The sequence below is a fragment of the Dermacentor variabilis genome, unplaced genomic scaffold (genome assembly GCF_050947875.1).
Source record: "Dermacentor variabilis isolate Ectoservices unplaced genomic scaffold, ASM5094787v1 scaffold_14, whole genome shotgun sequence".
Classification (NCBI taxonomy): Eukaryota; Metazoa; Arthropoda; class Arachnida; order Ixodida; family Ixodidae; genus Dermacentor; species Dermacentor variabilis.
The window spans coordinates 7268950-7286488 of NW_027460302.1; the positions used below are offsets into that span (position 1 = coordinate 7268950).

Sequence of the window (17539 nt, forward strand, 5' to 3'; positions counted from 1 at the left end):
GGCCAGGCTTCGCAGCGCCCCCTAATGTTGATTTGAGTTGCGAATGGGAAATGCAAGATGGCAGCCGCGAATATGAACACCGGCAGTTCTTCATCGACGACGGCGACTGCGGCGCTGACCCGTCTGCGAGCAAAAAAGGTCCGAAGGTGTTTTACGGCTCAACAAGACCTCACTCTGCTGCGTGAAGTCGCTGCGACAAGCCACCTCCCCCCCCCCCCCCATTTGGCGATGATCTTAAATGGATTTCAGTTATCGCGAACGTCAAGCAAGCGGTGGGCCGCGAGCTCACGCTGCGCGGCACGAAAGATCGTGTGGATCTCCTAATGGGGTACTGGCGACAACAGGACGCCAAGAACCTTAAAAAGCGAGTATTTTGCTTTCTGATAAAACCAAAATGATGTGCGTGCTTCTGCACTTGTTAACGTGACGTGCACGATTTTTTTTGCCTTTATTCAGGTCTGGCACCGAGGAGCAATATGCTGAGAAAGAGCAGATCCTGCAAGATCTCTCCGACTATGCCCGGGCGATTAACTACGAGCCGCGCATAATTACACAAAGTGGAGGAACTGTCGTGACAGGAGTAGCGGGTCCTGTAGTATGCTCCTCGGCATCGTGCACAGCATGAAGCCGCGGCAATTTGTGAAAACGGACGATGAAGGGGCTTGCTCGATGGTTTCGGCTTGACCGCGCAGACGCAGTAGCTAGCATATTTGGTAATACAACGTCGTCACTATTGCATCGGAAACACCACTATTAACAAATAACGCACTGTTAGCATGTACTATATCTTTATTCAAGATCTCTTGCATTATAAAAACAAGCGTAATTCAAATTCATTTCTCAGTGACTCCTATTCTGACCGCTAGGTGGTGCAGCAGAGCGCTCCGCTCCTCCGCTCCTTACTCCGCTGGAGCGGGTGAGTGATCCGCCGGGCTAAAACTTCTTTCGCGCGCCGCTCCGCTGGCGCAACGGCGGAAACCGCGAGCGGAACGAAACGTAAACCCGCTGAGTTAAAAGAGAGGCGCGCGAAGAAAGAAGCACCTAAGAAACTGTCTCCTTTGCTAGGCGACAGCCGGCTAAGCGGAGCATGCGCAGAGCGCGGCCTACCCATAAGGAACCTCCTGCGAGGAACTGCTTCGTGCGTAACATGGGACCAATGTCGCCATATACTGAAAAAGAGAGGGAATAAGACTTTGGCTGTTCTGTCGTAGCTCGTCAGAGCGCGTTGATGCTTTTAATGTGTTGGTTACAGGCGTTATACAGTTCGTAATTTGTCTCCTGTACACGCGGCACCATGAATAATGCAGCTGTATTAAGAGATAAACTCGCTGCCGGGCCCGGGAAGCTAAAGCTTGTCTCCAAGCAAGTTAAGAAAAGCCAGGTTTAGAAACATTTCCTGGAAGTTGTTGGCGTGCACACCCTATCACCAGTAAGGCATGTGGAGTGCGAAAGCTGCAGAGCTTTCTTCGCATATGATGGCGGCAAGGCAGGAACGTCGCACCTGAACCGCCACAAGTGCAAGGCTTCAGATGACACCGCTGCCATTACCTCGTTCTTCACCGAGAAGCAACCCCAGGTTTCATCTACCGTTAAGGGGAATCTGACGACTGCTTGCGTCAAGTGGTGAGCAAAATATATGCGTCAATTTGACGTTGTTTGCGACGACGAAGCAACCCCAGGTTTCATCTACCGTTAAGGGGAATCTGACGACTGCTTGCGTCAAGTGGTGAGCAAAATATATGCGGCAATTTGACGTTGTTTGCGACGACGGATTGCTAAAAGATGCCGGCGAACTGATTGCTATCAGTGCCAAGTACGGGAGCATATCCACGAAGACCGTTATTCCGCATCCTACGACGGTGTCTCGCGGGGTGTCCGAAGTTGCAAACGAACTCCGAGAAGCGGTGATGCCTGAGATCCAGCCACCGATGAAGGAAGGTCGCTGCTCGATGGCCCTTGTCATGTGGACCGACGAGTACAAGCAGCCTATATCACGGCAACGGTGCATTACGTGAGTGTGAAATGGGAACTGAGGAGCCTTGTTTCGTTCACTAGCGACTTTCCCCCAGAGAGAAAAACGGGATGGAACATCACTAAAGAGGTTGTACGAAGGAGCGCTAAGTTGGAGAATGATGAAGGTATGTTAAGCAATGTGGTGTTCGTGACAGACCAGGGTGCCAACATAATTAGCGCGCTGCGTCCGTATGCCAGAATGAACTGCTGTGCTCACGTCTTGAACATCGTTCTTCGGAACGCGTTTGATGACGGTTACCTCGCTCAGGAATTGCCCGACCTTTTGGAACAACTGCAAAAAGTGAAGGCCGTTGTGGCTTTTTTAAAAGAGAGCGGACTGACGAGCCAGCTACCACACGGTGTGCCAGGAGATATGCACGTGCTGGAATTCGAAGCTCGCCATGATGAAGTCCGTGCTTACTCAATACGATGCGGTAGAGAACCTCCTGGATTCAAAGGGCAATCTACTTTTGGAAGACGTCAATAAGGCCTTGTTGACGGAGGTCGTCGAATTCTAGGAGCCCTTCAAGGAGGCCAGCGAAAAGCTTGTAACGCTGCCCCTTGTATTGATGTACTACACCAAATTGAAGAAGCACCTTACTGCTGCTTCGACAGACTCACCAGAAGTGTGCAAGCTCAAGTCGAGGACGCTAGAATTTCTTCAAATAAAAATGCCCGTAGGAGAGCTTCACAACATCGCAACGTTCTTGTGGCCGCCTTTCCGCCATTTCCGCGTGCTCGATGAGCAGGAGAGGAAAACTGTTCACGACAGAGTGCGCGAACTGCTGATTGATGTACATCTGCGTTTTCGACAAGGAGAAACGAGCACTCAGCAGCTGGGTAATGAACCCCCGGCGAAGCGTACATTCCTTGACGAATTTAAGGAGTGGCACGATGCTGCGGAAACTCAGCCAGCCGACAGTGAGCTTGACAGTCACCTTCGGGACAGTGACTCGTTTGGCGACATTGAGAAACTGCTTGAATGGTGTGAAGCCCAGTGTAGAAAATACCGAGGGTTTTCACTTCTTGCAAAAAAGTACTTTACATCCCATGCACGAGCGCCAGTAGCGAGCGCAATTTTAGTGCAGCTGGGTACGTACTCCAAGAGAGGAGGACCTGCTTGAAGCCGCCTGGACAACCTGCTGTTTTTGCACAAGACCATCTAAATTTTTGCCTCTTGCTGGCCTTTTCAGACTCCTATTCCTGTGGCATCGTTTTCGCGTAAGGTCTTTTTGTGTCACTGGGTGTTATTTTAAGCGTATTTTCTATCTTTATTTCATTAAAAAGGGAGAAACATTTTATCTGGAATAGCATCAAGTATGGTGCGGGACAGGTTGATTATGAAATTATATTGTACGTGGCGATTACGTTTCCATGTCGACGTTAGAATATGGACGATTTATATTTCATCTGCTTTTGTTGATGAAATATAAAAATATGATATATGAAAAGCTTTTTTATCTTGCTGCAACAAATTATTATTCAAAAGCCTCTTTTAAAAAATTGTGTAAATAATGTTTCCAACGCGAGTGTAGAAAAAAGCATCAAAGAAGATGTCGCGGGTTTGCTTCTATCCCCATTCCATTTTAGTTGTACACTCCCTTTAAGTAAATTTTGTTGCTATGTTTTATTGTCACTATACTTTTATTGTAATGCCTTTTCATGTACTCTATGTACATGTAACACATTTCATTTATATTCCTTGGTATTACGTGCCAAAACCACAATATGATTACGAAGCGCACCATAGTGGGGACCGGATTAATTTCGACCACCTGGAGTTCTATAATGTGCACCTAAATATAAGTACACGGGTGTTCTCGCATTTCGCCAATATCGAAATGCGGCCGCCGTGGCCGCGGGAATCGCACCCGGGTCCTAGGGCTTAACAGCGCAACAGCTTAACCGCTGAGCTACCACCGCGGGTAAAGCAACATTTCGATGCATGTACACACCAGATTTTCCGTCTGATCGCCCGCTATACAAAGCGCAAGACATCAATGATCATCATCATCTACAACAACAACAAATATCGTCTAGCGGGGCCGGGCCTGGTCATGAACACGCGCGCCCGGGCTTGGAATCACGGGCCTGACCCAGGCTGGGCTGGACTCGGCCATGTACGCCCGGGCCCGGGTTTGCTATCACGGGCTTGACCTGGGCTCGGGCTTCATAAAGCGGGCCCGTGCAGTGCTCTAGCATAAGATGCACTTCGTGCAACTCTCGCTACAGCATTACGCCCCGCAAGGTGGCGCGCGCTTTCTCCTCCCCCTCCCTCGCTGCCCCGCATCGTGCCGGGGGAAAGGCGTTCGCTTAAAGGGAAGCCGAAACGGTTTTCAATTTCCATGAATTGCTGGGATTGGGAAGAACAGACCTAATAATTTACGGTTCCGAAATTTTTTTCTTCGTTTTGTTAATATAAGGGGCGGAAATCGCTTTCTAAGATCACCCCCGCGGACACGCCCCATCGCTTCCCGGAGCGCCGGGTGAGTTGGTTGCCAGAGGAGAGAACCGGCAAGAGTGACGTCATTCACGGGGACCGAGCTGCCGGACCGGCGTGCAGGCATGTGCTGGCATGTGCGGGCATGCCTATTTCCGTCCTGCTCTTTACTGAACGACGCTACGAGATCTGCTGCCGCCGCCGCTCACGTTTGTTTTCTTTTGTGATTTTCGTAAACTGTTCTTTCCTTCTGTGCTGAATGAGTGCCTACAGCCAAGGGCGCCAAATATGCCCTCGTTCTGTGCAGCATTCGGCTGCGCGAACACAGGCGGGCGAGACGATGTGGTGTTTCACAGGTTCCCGACGGACAAGAAGCTTGCAGCGCAGTGGCTCCGTGCGGTGAGGAGAGATAAGTTCGTGCCGACGAAATCAAGTGTGCTGTGCTCGGACCATTTCCGTGATAGCCGGACAGCCTTACGACAAATGCGGAAACGCGTTGTTGCTAGCGTTGCCATACTCCGTTTCATACATCAGGTGCAACGCTGTGGAGGCTTGAGATACTTCTTGCAGTGGCTGCGTTCGCACTTAGAAAAAGTTCGGTGTTTCTTGACCTGATTTTTTAGAAAATTTTCCATATATAAGCTCAGTTCTGAATAAAAAAAAAAGAATTTACCCATAGAAACAATCCGTGTACTTATACGGCTGCTAACACGTTCTTTTAAATCAATTTTCTTTTCGGCATTTTTTAATTTCAGCCCGTCGCGGCAGCTTCATGTGCATGCTCGCGCGAGCAAACGCCGCTGGCACGCTGCGAAGCATAGACGGAAATGCGCGCAGTAATAAATTTTGGTGACCGGACTTCGTGCGTAGCTTCCACAGCGTTGCACTTGAGGTATGAAATGGAGTACAGGCTTGCCTAGTGACATTCGACGTTCGGTTGCAGTTATCGTGTTTACCACACGGCGGTGCTAAACCGCCTAATATCTTTATGTCAACACTAGCATGGAGCACGCATACCGATTCTTGATCGAGCCACAATCGCAAAGTCGTCGAGCCATAGTATGAATATTGCACATATAATACCTCTGGCCATCTCTGGATGTGTATGATAAGCAACTTCCAGTACTGTACCTCGCAGCACTGCATGTCCGCGCTTTGAAACGCGGCACTTATGTTCGCGATCATGTATCAACACTCAAAAAACCACGGGACTTTAGACGAGCAGCGGCAAGGTGCTTGACATCGCGGAATTGCACCCGTGTTTACAATCTAATGAGAAGTTAGTGCTTCGTGATTCTTCCAGCAGCAAGTTTCCAGTGACACTTTAGCGCATTTTTTCTCCCGTCATTGGAACGTGCAGCTACATGAAAAAAAAACATACGTACCAGCTAAGATTTCCAACGCGCGAGAAGGTTCACACATCGCTCTCGCTGTTGGCACACTCAACATCGTCGTTGCCGCCGTTGCCGCCATCGTTTTCCGTATCGGCTGTCGGTTCGAACATGTACGGCGAAAATACAAGCTGTCCGAGACAGCGAGAACGTTCCATAATGTTTACAACTCAGCTATGAAGCCAGAACAGAACAGCGTGCTACGCTCTGAAACGGCGGCGCCGACCGGCTACTGCCGCGAATGACGTCACAGCGGCCCCGACCAATCACGGGCAACAGCGGCGTTCGCGCGATGCCCTGAAGCGCTGGTGCGCGTTTTCTTGAAAAAACAGACGCTTGCGTTTGTTTCCGCCCTTTTTGAACCAGATATTCGTGTTCAGGGGACTCAAAACTGTAGAATGCCGCAGAGAACTCATTTTTTTTTCTAAAAGTGTTTCAGCTTCCCTTTAACCTAAACGCCGAGGTGCGAGCGCCGCTAAGAGACACCTTGGTCAAAGGTTAGAGTCGCCCGCCATTTTTTTATGCCCCCACTTTCATTTACATTAATTTATCATTTCTTTAACTCAGTAAGTACAAGTAACTTCCCCTTAGTGTCTTTGTTTGTCGGCTTCTTAGGGTATGATTGTATATATTATGAAGAATACGCTTTTCTTGACATTATATATATATATATATATATATATATATAGTCATAACATGAGTAGCCAACAAACACTGACACCAAGGACAACATAGGGGAAATTACTTGTGCGTAATAAATGGAATGAAGAAACGATAAATTAATGGAAATTAAAGTTGATGGAAAAACAACTTGCCGCAGGTGGGAACTGAACCCACAACCTTCGCATTTCGCGTGCGATGCTCTACCAATTGAGCTACCGCGGCGCTGTTTCCCCATCCACTTTCTTGGGTATTTATGTGTACTAGTAGAACCCTGGGAGTGTTAGCCAGCGCCACCACTCACAGACCTTGGCGGCGGACGCGGAACGTCCTTGTTGCCGCAGGCGTCACGAGAACGTGATATTTTTTTGGGTGAAGACAACTGGTCAATAAAACCACATATGCTACCTGAAGGCATCAATGTTGCCGGATTCGAGACCCTCGTTATGTAATAAACGAGAAGAAAAGGGGTTAACCGAGGGGCCCGATCTTATTAGTCATAACATGAGTAGCCAACAAACACTGACACCAAGGACAACATAGGGGAAATTACTTGTGCGTAATAAATGGAATGAAGAAACGATGAATTAATGGAAATTAAAGTGGATGAAAAAACAACTTGCCGCAGGTTGGAACCAAACCCACAACCTTCGCATTTCGCGTGCGATGCTCTACCAATTGAACTACCGCGGCGCTGTTTCCCCATCCACTTTCTTGGGTATTTATGTGTACTAGTAGAACCCTGGGAGTGTTAGCCAGCGCCACCACTCACAGACCTTGGCGGCGGACGCGGAACGTCCTTGTTGCCGCAGGCGTCACGAGAACGTGATTTTATCTTGGGTGAAGACAACTGGTCAATACCCACAACATTCGCGAAATGCGATGGTTGTGGGTTCGGTTCCTACCTGCGGCAAGTTGTTTTTTCATCCACTTTAATTTCCATTAATTTAGCGTTTCTTCATTCCATTTATTACGCACAAGTAATTTCCCCTATGTTGTCCTTGGTGTCAGTGTTTGTTGGCTACTCATGTTATGACTAATAAAATCGGGCCCCTCGGTTAACCCCCTTTCTTCTCGTTTATTACATAACGAGGGTCTCGAATCCGGCAACATTGATGCCTTCAGGTAGCATATGTGGGTTTATATATATATATATATATATATATATATATATAAAAGGATGAAGGCAGGAAAGTGGGCTTGCCGATACCACTCGAAAAATAGCTGCTACGCCACGGGCTCCGTTTGCAACGTGCCGCACGAGACAAGTTCCGCGCTAGCCAATATATCGCGAAATGCAAACATGCATAAGCTGCACTCAAATTACACATTTACACATTAGGGAGTATCGTAATTGTCTGTGAATTTTAAGTGCTAAGCAGTTTTTGGCGAACGTTTGCCACTTTGACAATATCTATCTAGCTGTCTACGTCTTGGTGCTCTCATTGTGGTTTCGTTAACTTGGTATGTACCAAAATTGGCATAGTACGACAGGAGTGCGTGACCAACACAAATGAAGGGTCATTACATGAATGTCATGACTTGCGTGTCATGTAGGTCAGGAAACAGCCACCTACGTCTTGGTGTTCTCATGGTCGTTTCGTTAACTTGGTGGGCTCGCTGCAGAATGCTTCGCATACCATCGATTCCCGCAGGGCGTGGATCTGCCGTGTTTATTATTTTGTTTTGTTCTGTGAATTTTCCTCTTACGATCAGGATCTTCTGTGAGTAATCGATCTAGATAAAAACACACAAGTTAATGACGCGCAATGAGCGATGGAACGGTAAATGTTAGGCATAACGTTAAGATACAGCAAGAGAGAGGTGTGGATGAGAGAGCAAGCAGGGATAGCCGACATACTAATTGACATTAAAAGAAAGAAATGGAGCTGGGCAGGTCATGTAATGCGCAGGTAAGATCATCGTTTGACCATTAGGGTTACAGAATGGGTACCAAGAGAAGGGAAGCGCAGTCGAGGACGGCGGAGGACTAGGCGTGCTGTAAGAAATTCGCAGGCGCTAGCTGGAATCGGTTGGCGCAGAACAGGGGTAATCGGAGGGACAGACCTTCGTCCTTTGCAGTGGACAGAAAAGATTATGATGATGATGATGATGATGATGATGATGATGATGAAACAGACGCTTGTGCAGATTATAGAGGTTCACTGTCAATACGACGCCCCCATAAGCCGACGCTAAGCTGATCCGATTTTAAGTGGAGCACGATCGATTTCTGCCGACCCAGCAGAGCCAGCGCGCATGACCTACTTTTCCCGCAGGCAGCCGATGACCGATCCCGGCTGGGAGTCGAGAGTCACGCCGGCCGAGCGGCAGCCGACGATGGCGGCCACGGCGTCCCCCTTGGCGACACTTCGGTGAACCGGCTCAGAGAAGTCGGGCGTGCCCATCACCCCGCTCATGGCGATCGCCCGGTGGAACAGGCCGCGGCTCATCGGCGACAGCAGGTGCGCGTGCACACCCATGGCCCCTGCGCTCTCCCCGAACAGGGTGATGCGCGTAGGGTCGCCGCCGAAGTTCCGGATGTTCTTTTTGATCCACCTGCACGTCCAAACTGTGCTGCCGGCACTGACGCATCTCCAGCTCGTCATACACCAGAGCGTATTGGGCTAAGGAGTTATTTAAAACCGCCACATAGTCAAGTGAACATAACGTAAAAAATAAAACGACTGCGAACTATGCTGTGAGCGCCCCACTTTTATATGCGCGTGCTTTTTGGTATCGACGTCCTACCATGCATCATCGAGGCGCAATTCATAATTTGCGTTAATAACGCGTCACTACAATTACAGCCGTTTCACGAGCCCTAAAAGAAACTTATTACACGTGTATATCTGAAAGTAAGCATATTAGCATTGTCACGCTTGTGAAATAAGCGTGCTTATGGCAGTAATCGTAAATGAATTTGTGCGATATCGGGATCACACCGTTCATAATCGTCTTCACCATCATTCGCTACTCTTAACAAGTTGCTCCGCAAAAATAGAAAGCATGGCACAATAAGACAAGACAATGCATACGACCGGCGCTAATCCTGCGCAATGTCCTTGTGTTCTTGCGCTATGATTTCTGCTTATTCCTTACGAGCCAGCTCACCCAAGAAGCCGCTTTACACCGGCAAACTGGTCATATTTATGTGACTGACTCATGAAATGTGCTTTGCGCTTGAAAGAATGTCAGCACGAAATTGTTCACTGTAGCATAACTAGGACACCAATGTAGAACAGGACACATGTTTGAAGTTAGCGCTCTGTGTATTCTGTTCCTACAATGAGCATACTTGATCCGAGATTGACCTTGTTTGAGGTATGTTGTACGGTCACGCGAGAAGAACGTATATGCAAAGTGCACTCACCTGAGAGCAAGGTTCTGATCCAGCAGTCCCACGTTGCCGGGCGCCTCGGGCGTGTCGGCGTTGAGGAAGCCCAGGACCCCGAGACGGTAGTTCATCGAGGCCACCACTAGGCCCGTCTTGGCTGCGATCACGGCGCCGGTGTAGTTGTCGTAGGAGGCCGAGCCGTAGTTGAATCCCCCGCCGTGAATCCATACCAGCACCGGCCGCTTCCGGTTCCCCTCGGCCGTCCACACATTCAAGTGGAGGCAGTCCTCGCCATACTTGATGTCCCCGCTCAGCAGACCGCCGCCACTCGCGTTCAGCTGCGGACATCCCGTACGATGGCTGCTCGCGTCCAGAGTGCCGTCCCACGCCTGGAGAAGAAACGTGTTATGCGCAACCGACCAGCTGTATTCCCGCTGCAGCAACCGCGCTGTCTCAGCATATTGCGATTACATTCGCCACTGTGAATACCTGGTAGCGTTCGCATCTTTGTATGCATTGTATGATGACAGGGAGCGCACATGCAAAAGCTGCGGCTTGGCAGGCTACTGCCAAAACGCCTTCGTTTGGGCCTTTCTTCGCTCTCGCCCTGAATGTCCGCGCCACAAATCTTGACCATACTTGTCGGCCGGCGACCTCCAAACCCTGCTATCCTCATTTTGATCGTATTGGCCTCGATCACTTCCCATAAGTCCAGCAACCAACACATGAATCAGAGTCGCCTTCGACCACTTAACACTTTACGTAGATACTGCTGCTCTCCCAACTGCTACAACGCAGGAGCTCGGTGCCTTTATTTTCCGCCATTTCTTGCCTTCGTCTTAAACGCCTCATGAACTCTTCAGGAAGAGAAGCTGCGCCTTCCTGTATCAAGTCGTTAAAGAACTACTTCCTTAATGCGCTATTGTTCATCGCACATTGTTACGATTGGCGTGTAGCACCCCGTGCAAAAAGGATGCTCGACCACCATGCCTCATCGAAACGAAGGGTGAATTCCCAATTTGTTGTGGTTGTCTCAAGGGGTTGCCGGTCTGGCTGGCGCCCCGCAGTGCTTTCAGGCCCCTTTGTGTGTGTGCGACATTAGAGGGACCCTTTCCTCGAACTGTCAAGCTCTACAGGAGAACTTCCGCGAACCAACGTCGTCTAGAAGAAAGGATCAAGCCCCTACAAGTTCTTACAACGTCAGCAGACACAATGGATCGGCCGCCTATCCATAACCGGACGCCCTTTCCGCGAACCAGCAACGCGCGAAAGAGATCAGCTGTCTACTGTTCCCAGGACCCGCGGACTGCCGCCAGCAGAGGCATGCTCGTGAAGACGTCAACTGGGACAATGGATCAGCCGCCTATCCACAACCAGATGCCCTTTCCGCGAACCAACGACGCGCGAAAGAAAAGGGATTCACCGCCTACTCCGTGGGTTGCCCCTGCGGGCTCATGAAAGGTCGCCGGATGAGTGGGTGACGTCGCCAAGTACCGTGGAAGTCAGTCCATATCACGTGACGCTGACGTGAGCGAGATACCGCCTACGACTTTAGTGGGCCTATTTAAGGGACCCCGCAATGTACTTTTTAAATTAATTCTCTTCTAATCTTTCACCAACCGTTGAATAAACCGTGCGAGTTTCGCACTAGAAGCCGTCTCATCGTTGCCTGGTCGCCATGGTCTACCGGATGCCCGCAGCCCGCCAACAACGCCACGCTACCCAATAGTAACGTCGGTCGAGCTTCGATAAACAGGTGTCGCAACAACTCAACAGCGGTGGGATACGCTACCCTGGAGAACGCAACAACATGCGCCTCCTATCATTCGCAGACGAGTGGCACCACGGAATGCGTCAGTTGAACCCTCGGTGACATGCTCGCTATCTACATCGCATACAAACACTCCAACTAGGGCCTGGTTCTTCGACTCGTTACAATGCCTCATATATGCAGACTCCTTCCTTGAGTCTGTAACATGTTATCGATATCTCGGTGTTCCCATTACTTTAGATCTTGACTGGATGGCTCACATTAACAAATTAATCAGCAGCGCTAACAGTATATTTGGATACCTTCGACGCAACTTCTACTCCACCCCTGCATCTGTCAAACTCATCCTTTATAAAACATTAGTCCGGAGTAAACTATAGAAGAAGGGCAGCGGATTGGACGAGTTGGTGTTGCATGATAACAATAAAATTCAAACAGCGCTAAACGACAGGACCAGAATGAGGAGGAGACCGTCCGTGATCACCGCCGTGTTTGTCTCCTCCTCATTCTGGTCCTGTCGTTTAGCGCTGTTTCAATTTTATTGTAAACTATAGACTACGCCTCATCTATTTGGGATCATAACACAAGTAACCTAGTTTAAGCTTTTAAAATGGTTCGAAACACCTCTACTCGTTTTGATTTAAACAACTATTGTCGTAAAGCAAGCACCAGCGATATGAAAAATCGCTGCAACTAAGCCTTCTAGCAATCCATCGTAAATCCTGACGCCTATGCTTATTCCTTAATATCTACTACCACCCGGCTTCACGCAATAATTTCATTCCCCTTCCTCGTGTCGATTATCCTCACAACTTTGGACCGATGTTGTGCCGAAGAAAACCTGTCAGCTGTGTTTCATCCCGCGTACTTCAGAGGATGGAACCACCTTCCCGGCTGAGGTGTATCAATATCAATGCACAATTTCGCGCAGCGTTAGCTAACTTTGTTTACATATAGGAATTTTACAGTAATTCATTTTTACAGCTTCTTGTGTCTGCTGCGAATGTTTCGTATTTTACGAGGCACTGAGAAGCTACCTAATATTGTTTTTATTTATTGTCTGTATCTCGTTATATGCTACATTTAGCTAAAATGCATGACCAGGAGAATAACAATATGTTAACACTTGATTGTTTATCACAATGCCCCCTCCTAATGCTGGTGGACTTGAGGGTACCATAAACAAACAAATAAATAAGAACATAAATAAATAAATAAATAAAGTCCCAGTTTCACCTGAAATACGAAGCATCGATTGAGATAGCAAATTTGTAGACAGCTATGCGAAGAATGGATAGTAGTTTTATAGACCGTATCAACTTGTAAACATTCGCTTACTAACTGAATTAACAAGAATTGTGCAATGCTCGCACAAGCCAATATGAACACATCGCACTCGATGACCGTGCACACTCGCTGTCAAAACGCTGGAGCGTGAAAGCGCGGCGGCATTCACCAGCGCGCTGCCTCTCGCTGCATCGCGGGGGACGCTGGCGTTGGCGTCGAGAGCAGTCGCACCTCACGTCGGATGCGCCAATTTTCGGCCCTCGTGCCGGTTCTTTTATCCCTATCCGTACAGTTTCTTCACAAGTGGGTGAAGCGGGTCAGGACCATTTCGATACCAATCGTATACCAATACTCGCCCGGGGTGGCCCAGGAGAGTTTTGGGAAGCCCTTGACCCTAAAGCCCCTTAATCTCCCAAAGTAGCGCCATTCACTTCCCTCCTCCTCCGCTCGGCGCGGCCTCGACGGTGGCGCCGCCGGTGGTGGGCCTGCCGTAGCAGACGACGGCAAGAAATCCGCGGAAAAGCTTGATCGAGCCCTGCGGAGCAGTTCTTTCAATACAGATGTTGCTTCGTCAGTCGGTAACTGGCCTTAAATATGTCGTGTTCGAATTGTGGAAGAAATAGAGAAAATGACTATTATTCAAGCCATATTTAAGGCGTAAAGTGCGCGCACGGTGAGAGTTCGTGTTGCTGAAACACGACGCAAGCACGCGGTGTGCTCAAACATGCGCGTAATTACCGAAGTTTCAGGTTTTGACAGCATGAAAGTATGTGTAAGTGGTTTCGTAGGTTCATTTACGTACCTGCAGGATACTTTTGGTCGGCCGGCGCATGAGAGATTTCGACTGTCTGCGGTCAGCGATGCCTGGCAACAGGGCCACTTTTTTCATTGCGGGGTGCTTTGGTAATCGTGACGATATATTGTTTTTTTTACAAGTACTGCTCCAGGAGGGCACATGTAACGGCTAACGGAGGCTTCTGAGGAGCACGTGACATTACAATAAAGCTGGCGGCGCAGGGAGTGGTCGCATACAAAATCGGCTGTCCGCTATAGCGGACAGTCTATCTTATACTCCCTTGGCATGCACAGGCTTCGGCGAGCCCCATCCAGCCCTGGTTCTAGCTTTGGTGCTCTCGTTGCAGCTTTGGTGCCCTGGAGGCGCCGTCAATAGTACGAAATAATGACACGCTGTTACAACTAGTAAATAAAATATATTGAAGAAATACAATCGCGCTGAGGTGCACACTTCTAAAGCAGCGCTAGCGCGCCCGCGCGAGAATTCTGAAACGCCAACGAGGAATTTACCGGCCCACCTACGATTCTACGATCCAAGTGCACGTTAAACATCCCCTGGCGACCTAGATAATGTTATCCGGAGCCATGCACTACGACCTCCATCAGAGCTTTAGTCGCTTCGGGACGTTAAAAACGTTAATCACCACAAACCAAATCAATACATGCGGGCGTACATTCGAAGGTAAAAGACTGCATGCACAAGTCATAGTGAGCCTTGCAAAAGCGTCGAGAATGTGCTAACTTATGGTGGAGCTCAAAACACACCCAGAATAAAGTCGCTTCTATGTCACAGGCCAGCTGCAGATGTGTGCACTTTCACCGCAAGACGAAACTACGTGAAACAAAGAGAGCACATTCGAAAAAAAGAAAGTCAACTTGAACGCGCTAAAAACCACGCAGAGCATGAACACATACACTTTTTCGAAGCGGAAGGTGTCAACTAGGCTCAAAAGAAGAGGTTGTGTGGAGCCGTGGCACTTACATCACGAAGCCGTGCGTTCTTTGCCACTTCCTCGAAGTCAACCCGCCCGACCCTGTGAATCCACACTTTTCTTTTTGCGTTGCGCCCGCCGGATGGCAAAGCAAAAAGCTTTTTGCCCTCGCTGTGTGTTGCGGCAACCGAAGGCGCAGCAGCACGGCATCGCAATTAAGTTCTCGGCCCTAACACATTCTATTACGCTAACGTATTCCGTCAGTCCGCCTGCCGTACATTCGTCGCGCAGGCCCAACAATGGAGGTCAGAGCGTGCTGGAAAGAAAAAAATATACAAAAGCGCGGCGCCTGCTTCCACGTGACACAGATTGGCCAATGGGGGAGCGGAGAAAGCTGGGGAGACAGGAGGCATGGGGGAGGAAGCGCCAGGGTGAGCGGGGTGGCGGAAAGATCTAAGAATGGCGCTACTTTTGAAAAATTGAGGGGCTTTACTTGACCCCGCCGTGCGCCGACCTAGGCTTATCCGGCCTAGCTCGAGTGCGGCCGCCCGCACGCCAGCGCGCAGACGAAGGGACGACCACCCGGCCGCCCGCCGCCGCCTCGTCGCCCATCTCCCGGCTGCCCACCGCCATGGAGATCGCTGTCCAAGGACAAGAGGTGACCCCCGAAGAACTTTCGGATGCTTCCTGGCAGACGCCAGGCCTCCGCGCCCAAGAGCAACGCCGCGCAGCGTTGCGCCTCGCCGCCGCCGACGCAGCTAAATCGCCGCGTTCGAAGCAGGCAAGTGCTTCGCCTCCTCAGCCCCGCCGTCACGCTCCACTCCCTCGCCTCCCGGCCGACACGATTCACGTCGTCGACCGCCCCAAAACCCCCATCGACCTCACCAAACTCCAGCCTTGGCATTTATACACCGCCTTGCTGCAAGCAGCGAGCCTGCAAGACCTCCCGCCCGCATCTCGCGACACGGTGCGGATCCACCCGGTCAACACCTTTACGCTCAGCGTCGCGGCATCGGCTCGCGCTCAAGCCTACCTCCGCATCACCTCCCTCACGGTGTCTGGCACCACTTTCGCCATCCACCTCTACGCCCCACTGCCGGACGACGCCCTACGGGGCATACTCTACCACGCCTTCGACGACTTCACGGATGAAGCCATCCTTGACGATCTGCAGGCAAGCAATCCTGCACTTTCTATTGTGGGTGCCCGCCGTATGGGCAAGACTCCCCACATCTTGGTCACCCTCACGGACCCCAAACTACCCCGGTGGATCCTCTACTATGGAGTCCACCTTCGCCTCCTCCCTTTCCACAACAAGGTGGAGGCCTGTTTCAACTGCCACTCGACTGGCCACCGGACCGACGTGTGCCCCAAGCCACAGCAGGACAGGTGCCGTCGTTGCGACGACATTCACCCCCCACCACTCGAGGGCTCGCCCCCGACTTGCACCCCCCGCTGCATCGTTTGCAACGGGAATCACTCCACGCATAGTTCCAACTGTAAGCACCGCTACGTGCAGCGCCCTCAACCCCCGAAGCAAACGGCACGCGGTCCTCCGCCGCTTCCGCCCTCCAAGTCGACCAGTGACTTCCCGCCCCTCGCTCCAGCGGTGCCCAAACCAGCCTCTAAGCCCACCTAGTCGACGTGGTCCCGCGGCCCCCCCTGCGCTCCCTCGGCGTCCTCCTCGCCACAGGTAGTCGCACTGCAGCAGGAAAACGCCTCGCTACGACAGCAGCTCACTGCACAAACCGCTCAACTTGCGGCACAGAAGACCCAAATTGAATCCTTCCAAGCCCAACTGCGAGCTCTTGAGGAGAAGCTCGAGGCAGCCATCACGCTCCCATCATGTCTTCCCTCCTCAATCGCTTCCTCCTCTGACATGGATGTTCAGACTTCCGAAGGAGGCACTAGCAAACGCCGCAGACCCAACACCCCCCTTGCATCACCCCTCTTTTCCGAAAGGTCCCGGCAGCCATCAAGACGACCCTGGTGGACCTCGAAAAACGGCTGGATAGCAGTTTTAACTCGATATACCAGCTTCTCACGGCACAACAAGAAGCCCTCAGTGCCATGCGGACGGACCTCACTGCCTATACCCCCGCCACGTCCTTCCAATCTCTCCAAGAGACGGTCGATAGCGTTCAAGCTTCCATGCTCGCAACCATCCGAGCCAAGCCACCGCTCCACGTCCGCACCACCTCATCCTCTGCCGCCCGACCCTCGCAAGCACCAGCCGAGGCAATACCTTTTTCTTCCACTACTAATCATGGCTGACCGCTCTGTCGTCACCGTTTGGCAGTGGAATTGCCGTGGTTTTCGCCCCAAGCGTAACCACCTCCTTCTACACCTTCAACAACTGGACCCCTCGGTCTCTCTTGATGTCATCGTACTACAGGAGACTCACGCCACCATTTCGCTCTCGGGTTACGTCGCCCACGACCAAGTAGCTCATCACCCTCTGCCCCATCCCGTCACGGCCATCCTCACTCGGCGGACGCTCACGGTCAATCGAGCCGATCTGCCCTTCCCTACGGTCCACCATGTCTTTATCGAGGTCCTACCTCAGCGACGTGAAGACCCCTCTCTTATTATTCTTAATGTTTATACACCCCCACGCGTCACCAAAGACCTGTCGCTCGTTGCTCTGGTCCGTGCCGCTGCAGCGAGAGCAGCCAAATCCCCCCTCCTCGTTCTCGGTGACTTCAACGTCAGACATCCGGACTGGGGTTACTCCAAGGCCGATGGCCCCGGCACGAGGCTGTGGCAGCTCGCACACGACCTCCACCTCTCCCTGCTTACCGACCCCACGCAACCCACGCGCATCGGCAACAGCGTGTGCCGCGACACCACTCCGGACCTCAGCTTTTGCCGTTACGTGTACGACGCGCGCTGGTCCAATACAACATCAGTCCC

General features: G+C 50.9%; 1 protein-coding gene across 1 annotated transcript in view; it reads right to left on the reverse strand.

The window, feature by feature from the left end:
- LOC142567730 (acetylcholinesterase-like) overlaps positions 1 to 17539 on the reverse strand; it is a 153787-nt gene that overhangs the window by 79217 nt on the left and 57031 nt on the right. The window contains exons 3-4 of the mRNA XM_075677904.1: positions 9878 to 10230; positions 8773 to 9063 (exon numbers count right to left, since the gene is read on the reverse strand). Of these exons, the coding sequence (XP_075534019.1) occupies positions 8773 to 9063; positions 9878 to 10230 (644 nt within the window). The remainder of the gene's footprint in view (positions 1 to 8772; positions 9064 to 9877; positions 10231 to 17539) is intronic.